The 10803-nt window shown below is 39.8% G+C and overlaps 1 protein-coding gene across 1 annotated transcript in view; it reads right to left on the bottom strand.

Annotated features, from left to right (window-relative positions):
* LOC104079123 (neuron navigator 2-like) overlaps positions 1-9819 on the bottom strand; it is a gene marked incomplete at its 3' end in the record, with an annotated part of 51469 nt that extends 41650 nt beyond the window's left edge. The window contains exons 1-3 of the mRNA XM_009581034.1: positions 9695-9819; positions 7022-7115; positions 6581-6790 (exon numbers count right to left, since the gene is read on the bottom strand). Of these exons, the coding sequence (XP_009579329.1) occupies positions 6581-6790; positions 7022-7115; positions 9695-9819 (429 nt within the window). The remainder of the gene's footprint in view (positions 1-6580; positions 6791-7021; positions 7116-9694) is intronic.
* Between the last annotated feature and the right edge of the window lie 984 nt (positions 9820-10803).

Below are 10803 nucleotides of genomic sequence, written 5' to 3' on the forward strand. Positions count from 1 at the left end.
ATGATCTTATTAACAGATATCACACTGCAAACCCAGAGGTAAATAGCTACAGCCAAAGGTTTAGCTGAAAAATTCATCCCTCAGAAGCATCTCTGATATTTTGCTGAGTTACTGGCAAAAGGACAACTAAGAAGCAAATGTAAAGAAAAAAACCCAACAAAACACAAACAAGTTTAACAGCATTTGTCACAGACATTTTTTCCGAGATTTCTTACAATTTGGGGCCTTACTTGCACCGCCATGCACTTCCTAAATCCCATAAGAAGTCTGTATCTGTACATCTGCACTGTGACACAAATCCCATTACATCATCCAGTAATGGCTCTTCTAGAATGAGTGAAGCTTTGTGCTGCTATCCAAAAGACTGTTTGGGGTTTTTTCCCCCATGTAAGTTCTTGGAAGAGAAAAAAAGATGCTGAAAAAGCAGGGCACAGAAGAGATACTGTGTGCCCACATTTCTCCGTGTTAAATAAAAGGTATTAGTGGGCTTTGAGGGAAGAGTTCTGCCTGCTCCTTTTCTTTAAGGATACAGCTAAAGGTATGCAGAGAGTATAATATGAAGCATAAATACGCTGCCCTTCGGGGTGCCCATGAGTCCCCAGCGATCCCCAGCTCAGAGTGAGAGGTGGACACAGGGGGTAGGCACTGAACGGTTAGGCCGGCGCAGACACGTCAGCCTTAGGTTACACCCGTCCCCTCTCCGCTCCGAGATACTGGAAGCACCCTGGCAGTGAGGATGGGAGCCTGGGGACTCGTTTACTCCATCCTGCCAGTGCTCTGGCACCAGTACTGGCAAGAAGGGAGGAAACCATCAGAAACTCCAAGTCTTGAGGTGATGATGGTCCGGATTGCAGGTGGACTCCTTCTGAGAGGCAGCTGAGACGGTAAAATTACCTTCCTGAAAGGAATCCATACATTTGCAGTCCCCTAAAAATAGTTGTCACAATAATTAGCTACTAATTAGCATCTAATATGATGCCAGTAAAATACTACCAATTATCTCAAGTGCTGGAACTTTCCAGTTATCATGAACTATTGGGAATGCAGCTGTAACCAACTCAGGTTTTGGTTCCCACTTCTCTGGGGAGACAGAGGTTAACTATGCTTTTTTATTATTTATTAAGTGCAACTAAACTAAATTATTTATTCTACTCACATGTGCAAGTGTTTGTTGGAACAGCTTTAAATTATTAGTCAGTTGGTGGGAGGTATTCTGCTGAACGTTACACTTTACTGGACACTTATGTACATTAACTACCCTTCGAAAGTTAAATAGAGAAACGGGTAATTTAAACAACCACCACCGGGGCTATTTATTTCTCTCTCTTTAAAGCCTTATTCCCGGCTGCGGAGAGCTATTCTCATGCCTGTGACTACTATTCCAAAGCAATGGGCTGACTCACAGCACACACAGCCACGTGTGAAGGTTTTAGCACGCTTGCAAGCCCTTCCAGTAATAGAGCCTCAGATCGTCCACGCTTCAGGGCAGGCACTGCTGCCTCCGAGTTTGTGTAAAGCAAATCTTTGGTGGATGCTAAACAAGTAATACACTTCAAATTGCCTAGCCGGCACCTTCCTTACTCTTACCCTACTGAATAATTTACTACATTTAATATAAAAGAAAAGAGATTTTTTCCCCCCCAATTGTACAGTTTCTGAACCCCGTTACTGACAGGCCCTGCCTATGCAGGGGGTAAATATTTCATACCAAAGCAACATTTTCCTACACACCAGCTAGAAGGTGAAGCAAAGCCAGCAATTGTGCTGGTATCCGGCAAGCTCTGCTCTCAATGCTCCCATTATACATGTTTGCCATGTACAAATCCCCTTCAAGCTGGAACCACACACTAAGCCAAGCAGGTGGCCGCTCTCTTATTCCCCCTTGCAAAACATTTTAAGTCCTGAATGGAAATGAGATTACATTCACACCTGCATCAGTTTCTTTGCATATCCAAAAGTGAAATAGAGTTTAGTTTGCTGAGCTGATCAGCAAAACCCATTCCAAATCATATCTGGCCACGGCAAATCAACTGATCTGATCTCATGTCAACAAAATATAATTGACCTCAAAGAACAAGAGAAGCAAATGTACTATTTTTTTTATAAGCGTTTTCTAAAAAGTTACCTAAAGCGCACACCAAATTATTTTCAAATATCACAGTTCTCATACATGAAATAAACCCATTTACATCTACTATCACACATGAACAGCAAGAGAAAAGGGCTTATCTGCAAAGGTGATACATTTCTACTCCGAAGAGAAACCACAGACAATCTTAAGAAGGTGCAAGCTGCAGAAGAAAAGGGGAGGAGAAAAAGGGAAGGGGGAGAAAAAAAAAAAAGCAACCAAAAAACTTCTGAGGCCGACGTTAGTTACTGTTCAGCAGCACCGCTGCCGTTATCAAGAAGCCAAGAGCCGCTTACTGTTTTATAATGGTCACAGGAAAATTTACTTCTCCCGCGAGCAGGGACCTGAAAGGTCATACTACTTATTGGCATATTTAACATGAACGTATACTGCTCGAGTCCAGCTTGCTCTTCCTTCTCAAGGCATCTACAGTTAAATGATGATATATACGCTGGCCTGTGAAGCTTGGACAGTTAATTTTAGCTGAAGTCATGCAGGCACGGTGCTCAGATTTCTTACGCTGTCACATTTTACAACTCCCACTCCTCCGGCAGCTCTTCGCTTACACCCCCACCGCTCCCTTCTCTTACTACTGTCTCTACCACAGAGTTTTAATGTTTGACATCAATTTCAAACTGGATTAATATATTTTTATCCACACTCTTAAATAATGAAGCTATTCGCAGCAAGTGTAAAATTTGGCAGGTCTTTTGTGTTAGACACTGTAGGCATTAAGAGACAACTACTAAAAAAATTGTTGTGGTTTTTTTGTTTGTTGGGGGTTTTTTTTTGTTTTGTTTTTTTACACACTACCCACTATAGAGAGAACCTCCTTCATCTAAATGCTCCCAATGTCTGTGGAAATTTATGCTCTGAATGGAAATCCAAAATTTTGCATGCTGCCCCTATACTTGTAACAGGCCAAACAAAAATCCAGATATATCCTTTTTCAAAATTTGGAGCATTCACAATATTGATCAAACGTCTGAAGGTTGTATCTATCACAAATGCAAGCTAGGAAGTGTAAGGCTGAATTAGACCTCGCATGGACACCTGCACAACCTGCCTGTTTTCCTGAGCAAGGACTGGTACAGACAGCAAGGGCTGCCTGTCCTCTGGCAGGACCCCACCGCATGCAAGTCACCCCAAATCCCACGGTCTGACCATGTTGCTGGCGTTCCTTAAAAATACACAGAATTGGCCCATGCAAGCTGCTTTCCTTGAATTTTTTAGTATTAAAAAAACAACGTTGCCAATGTTGACAAGGTGAGAAGTGATGACTCCTTCACCTCCCCTCTTGCCAAGTTGAAGGATAGATGTCTGACACGTTAACTGTTTATTTTTCAAAAGGCACACTTCTGCCAGAAAAAAAAAAAAAAAAAAAAAAAAAAAAAAAGCTATAGGGGTCTTTTAACTGCTCCATGAAAAGTAAATAACTTGGTAGCCACGCTGTCTCCACATCAGCTCTCCCCTCCAGCAAAGCCCACTCACCGCCAGCCGAGGTGTGTGTGTGTTTTGGGGAGGTGGGGGACCAGCAGGGCTTTGATAGTTTGAAGAGAACATAACGGACCGTGACTATCCAAGACATGAAGTAGCTGCTTTACCGACATAGCACTAGGTGCTGTGCCTCCAACGTGCCCGGGAACACTCGACTGCGCCACAAGCAACAGCTCTGCTAATGCAAAGGCAGGCACCGGATTGAGTGTGAGAAGGGGGAGGTTTGCACAGGTTCCCCCCCCCCAAAACCCTGACCATTGAGGAAGGAAGAGAGATCTAACTTCAGGCAACCACAGGCTTAAATACAGCTTTCTGCTTTAAGCATCCAATGCTACAATCCTCAACGTGGTCAGTTCCCAAAACCCAATGTCATTTTGGCATGCTTGGCCTGTGACAGCAAATAAGTCTTCTGAACTTTTCTAATTAAGACAGACTCTCCTCTATTTGGGAAAGGCCTATCAGCCTGTTCCAAACAGCTGCTATAATTTCATTGGTATTTTTCACCTGGGGTCACAAATCTGTATGGCTTCAGCATCATCTCCTCCGGGCAGACAGCCACAGCCAGGATCAAACCAGACAAACTGTCACTGCTGTATGGGACTCTGAGAAAGAAAGGGTAAGGAAAATACTCCAAGAGATAATAACAATCTGAAGAGGGCTGGAAATGAAACCTGACTTGCCATGTAGCATCTTAAGCACAAACTCATTCCTCTATTCCATTTTTTCTTGATTGCTTAGAGGATTAATTCACCAAAACAATGTTCACAGTTGTGAAGCAACTCCAAATGAAAGTAAAATTGGTCTCAAAGGCACATGACTCTAAACCATTTCAACTCCTAGGGATGTGTGTAGATGAAAGCTATCTGATCCAAAACAGAAACATTACAAAGGATTTTCTTAATTTTTAACAAAAGCAATTTGCTGTGGGGATTAGGGAATTACAGAAATTGGCCTTTGTCTCGTCCGAGAGATCAAATCCTAGCCCTCTTTCAGCCAAGAAGGACAAGACAGCATTCCCTTTTGGGTCTGCTTAGTGCTCGATTAAAAAATTGAGTCTTCAAAACCAGAGGCTGGATAGGTTCAGTCCATACCAAGACTCTGAAGTCACCAGCAAACCACCCTCTGCTCCCGTGACCAGGATGCCTAATGACATTCAAAAAACAATGAATCCTCTGCACTGCCTTTCTCACTCTGTAAAATGTAATTTAGTTCAGTGTCCAAGATTTTTCACAAGAGGCAATGCTTCTGAAGTTGCCAGAAGTCGGTGAGAGGTAGTGCTCTCCAACACTTGGAAGGACATAAAGCAAGATGTAACCAAGACACAGATGAAAAAATCAGTGCAACTGAGTTATGAAGGCCAACAACCTATTCATCGCTATAGCTGCTAAGCAAGACGAATGCAAAATCTGGAGACAGAAGGAACAAAAGGAGAAAAAACAAGACGCAAACTTGAGGAAGCATTTAACCACACACTCGCTTCAAGTCTCAATTACTTAGCACACCTTTAACTCTTCTGAAGAGGAAAACTGTACAGAAGCTGGTCATTCAAGAATTACATATTAATTCCATTATTTCTAAAGATTATTGATGGTAAGAGTAAGAATGAGAAGGGACTGATTATCTTTCTAAAAAGTTTTTTGTATATTCTACCCATGCTTCTATTTCTAATGCTCCTCCTGTTCTTGGGCGCTGTCAGAAGTGGGACAGTTGGCTAGACAAACCTTAGGTGTGACCTACTTTTGAAAGACGTATTTTTATTTTAAGCTGCATTTTTAAGGTAGGGAAAAATACTTTCTGACAGCTGAGCACTAATTTGTGTGGCAAAGACTCGATCCCAAAGACGCACAAAAAGACTAAGAATCTCAGAAGGGTTCAGCACAGATTATCACAAGAGCTCAACTTCCACATAGCCATCAAAATAAACAGACAATTTTTCAGACACTTTTTAAAAACCTAAAAAAGCGCGAGGTTTCCAGCATTTTAAAACCTGATGAGAACTTTCTGATGAGGAAGAGGAAAAAAGGAATATATACGTGTATATATTGGCATTGACAGACAGATGGGGACACACAGCCCACACAGGTGCCTGGTCCTAAATGTTCTACTAACGAGATCTTGAGATAAAATTCTTGCATTTGAAAATACTAACAACCCTTTATCCATAGGTGGCAGCATTTCTGGTTTTGTTATGTCATTTACTGTATTGCTAACACATCTAGAAATCAGGCTACAGCAAAAAGCTTTCTGCATACCCAGGGATCACCAGGCTTTTGCCATATTTTACACAAAAGAATAAGGTGGTCTTAATAAATTGTTCCTGCTAAGCGGTTACCAAATCATCCAAGTTGTGCTTTTTTTTTTCCACAAAACAAAAAAATAAAGTGCTGAATTAATTTCCACAAACATAACAAACCTAATCTAATCATCTTGCAGTCAGCCATCTGTTTCACAGATACGAATCTAATTGAATCTTCTATTGACTGATAACTTTCTAAATTAAATTGCCTATGCTGACCCTGCTTTCAGCTTAGTTCCTCCTGCTTCCATTTAAAGGGTTTGGAGTGTTTTCTATATAATGATCTATACGCCAATTATATAGTTAGAAGACAACTGGTAAGGGTTAAAGCTACACATTTGGCACCAGATCAAACTCAAAAGTGCAGAGAAGGGCAGTGTCCCCGTCTATGATGCAGACTACAGGAATATAGGAAAAAGAAGTACTAAAGCACAGAGGTTACAGTGAAAACTCCTTAGTTCCCCATTCTCCACTATAGTCTGTGTCACACAGAGACCTTTTCAGCCAAATGTATTTGTATATTTATGAAGAATTTAAGAAATACCCCTCCTAACGGGAAACAGCTAGCCTAAGTAATTAGAGTTTACAGCTATATAAAAGGATGAGTATTTTTATCCCTAAAGGCCATTTACAGACATGCTAGCCAAGACCCCAGTTACCAATTCACTGTCTTTGGGATGAAGAACGATCCTCTCCGTGACATAAGAGGAAAATTCTGCTTCTCCATTCCCCGCTGACCTTATGCGTTGCTGGGGAAGGAGGGAGCGGGGAGCCTTACTTCCACCGAAGCCGGCCAGCCTGGGCGCTGGGAACCGACTCAGAGACCCAGCAGAGCATCGGCCTGATCCGCGACGGCAAATCCTATGCTCCTAATTAGAGAGGTTCACTGAAGTGACACCAGCCTACGCTTTCATTGATCTGGCGATTAAAATCAATGCTGTAGGGTTTTACTAAAATTTCTGATACTGAACCTCTAACGTAGCCTTCTACAAAAAAAAAAAAAAAAAAAAAAAAAAAAATCCAGTAAAGTAAAATTTAGAGCAGGCTAGTGATTAATAATTTAAAACAGTATTTTATGGTTGATCAAGAAATGAAAGTACAGGCACAATTCCCACAAGCATAGGAGGTTCAGGCATCTCCTCTTGAGAGCTTCCTTGCTTAGCTAGCGGCCGCTTAAAGGCCTTCTGCACCTTCCTGAAAAAATTATTCAAGCAAAGGAAATAATTTTTGCACTGCTCCTGAAGCTTTCTTCAGAAATATATAGAGAACAGTCCTTTAGTAGTACTGTCATGAGGCAGATCTATTGTAGATTTCATCTATTTTCAGCACAAAGGGTTTTAACATGAAGATATTTAAGGGGAATTGCTAAGTCTTGAACAGCATGACCTACCAGGCTAAGACTTTATTATTTTAGTTCCTTACGATCTCTGTTAATACATACCTTTTTAAAATGTGGATGGTTGAAATATTTCTATTCTTATTAATACTCTTTTAACAATTATATGGCAGCACGGAGCTTGATCAAAAGACCTGCAAGCTCTGGAAAATTCAGGAAGCACAACGCAACGACAGCAGGCTGTCCTCGCAGGGGCCTCCGTCACTCAAATTCCTATGTAATTTTATGCACACCTACATAATCTCTCTCTCTCGGTTTGAGATCCTGCATTTAGTTTCCCACATTAATCCTGCTTCTGCTTGAACACCTACACCTAGGAACGTGTGACGCCAGCAAATTTAGGTTCTTAAAATTAGCTGAGTAACAGGTTTAAATGAGAAGAAAAATAATACAGAATTTACAGGGAATAAACCCCTGTAACTAATCCATTGTGGTCATTTTACTGGATATTAAATATTTTACTTTTTTTTTTTTTGTCCCTAAACTTCGTAAACTCTTAGTTTTCCTTCAGACAAGAACACTCACTTTGATCCATGCTATAGATGTGGTCAAATTTTCACCATAGGATGTAGGTGAAAGCACATCTATGTATGAAACTGAGTATGGTTTAAAGTAACATCAGATAAGAATACTGGCTTAGCTGCAGATAAAATCAGAGCAATTTACTGGTAATCATTCGGGAGGACAGAGCCTAGAAACAAGGCTTATGGACATCAGCAAAATCAGTTATTCTTTTTTGCCTGGAGCAAGGGTTGGAGGAATGTAGAACAAAGAGCGTGCTGCTAGTTTAAAAAAAAAAAAAAAAAAAAATCAGAGAGAGAGGGTGTATGCATATATATATATATCCTAAAAATCTTAATTCAGAAATTAACCACAGAGATACCAATACTAGGACAAAAAAACAAAAACAAAAACAAAAAAGCTATCAGGACTGATTGTTTATTTTCCTGCTCAAACACGACAAATATTTATAGCATTACTTTCTCCAGTTCTTTGTCAACTACATTTTGATCTGCATAATCAAAGAAAAGAAAAAAAGAAAGAGTTGCAATAGCTGTTGTAGCGCAATGTTGAGATTTTAGGTTACAGGCCATTTTTTTCAAAAGGCAGGCTAAGAGCACTGTTTAAAACTTGGAATTGTAGCAAATGAATTAAACCACAGGCAGATGGTTGAGTTGCAAATTAAATCTAAAGTTACTATTAAAACAACCTAAAAGAAAAAGGCAGCTCATTGTTTTTTGGGTTTTTTTTGCATTTGTTTTTGTTTTTTTTGTGTGGTTTGTTTTCAGGGTTTTTTTGGTTGGGGTTTTTTTTGGGGGTTTTTTTGTTTTTTTTTTAAAAAAAACAGTGGTGATTCTACTGCAGAACTCCCTAGTACTATCATTTTTGCAGTGTTGTTTTTATCACCTTTGGCAACACTTTTATTGCAAGTTTTGTTTGTGCAATCTCTTAATCACTAGGATGATATGGATTACCCATTTTTAATCTCTACAAGTAACTTCCCAGATTATCTCTTGCAGATTTTCTCCTGAACCATCACTGTTGGATTCTTGAAGAGCAAGACTGCTTGGCATTAGACTTTTACTTGTGATCATATTTACCACTGTAACATGTACGGCAGCCTCAGCAAAATGACAAATATATTTCAAAGAATATAAGCTGGTGACACCCTGTGAGAATCAGAGGGATAGAATTCAGGCAGCTGACAATTAGTGTGTGGTTCTAGGCCAGACCCGCTGCAGCTCAGACATGGACATCTTTTTAAGGACCTCATGGAGGTGAGTGACATTTATAGGCATGCATTAAAGGAGCGCATGCTTGTCCCTATCAGAGCAATTCTGACACAAAGACCAATAAAGAAAAAAAAAATCCCACTGAACTATATAAGAGCTGACAAAGGCAGCAGCTGCTCTGCTCCACAGGGCAAATTTATATTTAGAGTAGGAGTTGGGAAAAACGGATCCTTACAGAAATTAGTTTCAGTTCATCCACTCTGGCCCCAACACTATCTAGGAGACCTGAAGATTCTAGCAGAAACTGTAAGTAAATCAGAGCACAATCTCATTTTTAAAATGTGAGAAGCATCTAAACTCAACCGCATTCTCACTGATGTCTTTTATATAATGCCCTGAAAAATAGATTGGCCATACTTTTTTTTTTTTTTTTTTAAAGTTACATTATAAGGAATCTTTGAGCTTCAGACCACGAGGTCATCATGAAGTGACCATGGCAAAAAAAAATCATCTTTCATTAAGGAAGTAAGTCAAAACACATCAACATCTTATCAGCCTTAGCAATAATTCCATTTAAGATATAAAGCAGCAAATCAATATAGGTTTTACCTTAAGTGCTCTCAAAATTTCATGAAATCACCAACCTTTCAAGTTTAGTGCCATAACACCGGGAGCGGCTGAAGTGCAACTTCATGCTCGCTAGATGTTCCAGTACTCCGGTGAAACTGTCATCTTCTACAGGTTGACTAGGAAAATTAGCCTCTGCCATTCCCATTTAAAAGGTACACTAAATAGCTCATTTGCAGTGATGACAACCATGCCAGACACTACCCCCAAAGGATTATTTTTCTGCACTTAAAAAAATATGTTCACATTTAAGTTCATAGACAAATTCAGACTAGGCACGCAGATGTAGTTCTGAAGAGCATGCAGCAGCAGCAGAAACACTTCCCAACATATGCTGTAAAGAATACTGATAAGCTGGTACAGCAGTGCCTACAAAAGAAACAGATCGCTTTACTATGGTGATATGGGCACTGTTCAGAAGTTCCTAGAGGTTTTGAAGAATGGATACATGTTTTGGCATACGGTATAAGTCCTCAAACTTCATTTGATTAGTGCATAAGGCAAAAATTTACTATTACTACAACACAGTTGACCTAAGAAATAATTATTAAATATGAACTATCTTCAGCAGTAACTGGTAAGAATTGGGATTACTTTAAAATCTAGCGATGTTGAGATTGTAGCCAGAAAATGAAAAAACCCAAGAGCGAATATGTGTATAAAACATGGCATGGAATAATGCTGATGCTTGGTACCCTAAATCAGACTTACCTCCATCAACTCATTAGCTAGTAAAGCCAAGCCACAGTCTGAAGGAGTTGTTAGCACTTGCCTGTTGTGTAAGGGGCAAGGTCTGTGCAGTTTTATATGCTGACATTTGTCCTGTGTTTTGCAAACCAATAATGCAGAAAATAAGCTCTTATCAATCAATTTTGAATGAAACATTTAGGTATGATATAATTGCGTTTAGCACATCTAATACATTCTGTACCTGTACCTTATCAATTTTTCCTTTTTTAGTAATAGTACATTAAAGTATTCTGACAATCGATACGAGTTAGTATTTGTAGTGTTTTAAAACTCACGTCTCTTTAGTGTGATCCTTTACACTTTATAAACTAGGATGTGACAACACTCGGGTAAGGGATAAGGATAAGCGAGGGCTTTGCAAATGCTTCAGGGACAC

This window comes from Fulmarus glacialis, unplaced genomic scaffold (genome assembly GCF_000690835.1).
Source record: "Fulmarus glacialis isolate BGI_N327 unplaced genomic scaffold, ASM69083v1 scaffold9537, whole genome shotgun sequence".
Classification (NCBI taxonomy): Eukaryota; Metazoa; Chordata; class Aves; order Procellariiformes; family Procellariidae; genus Fulmarus; species Fulmarus glacialis.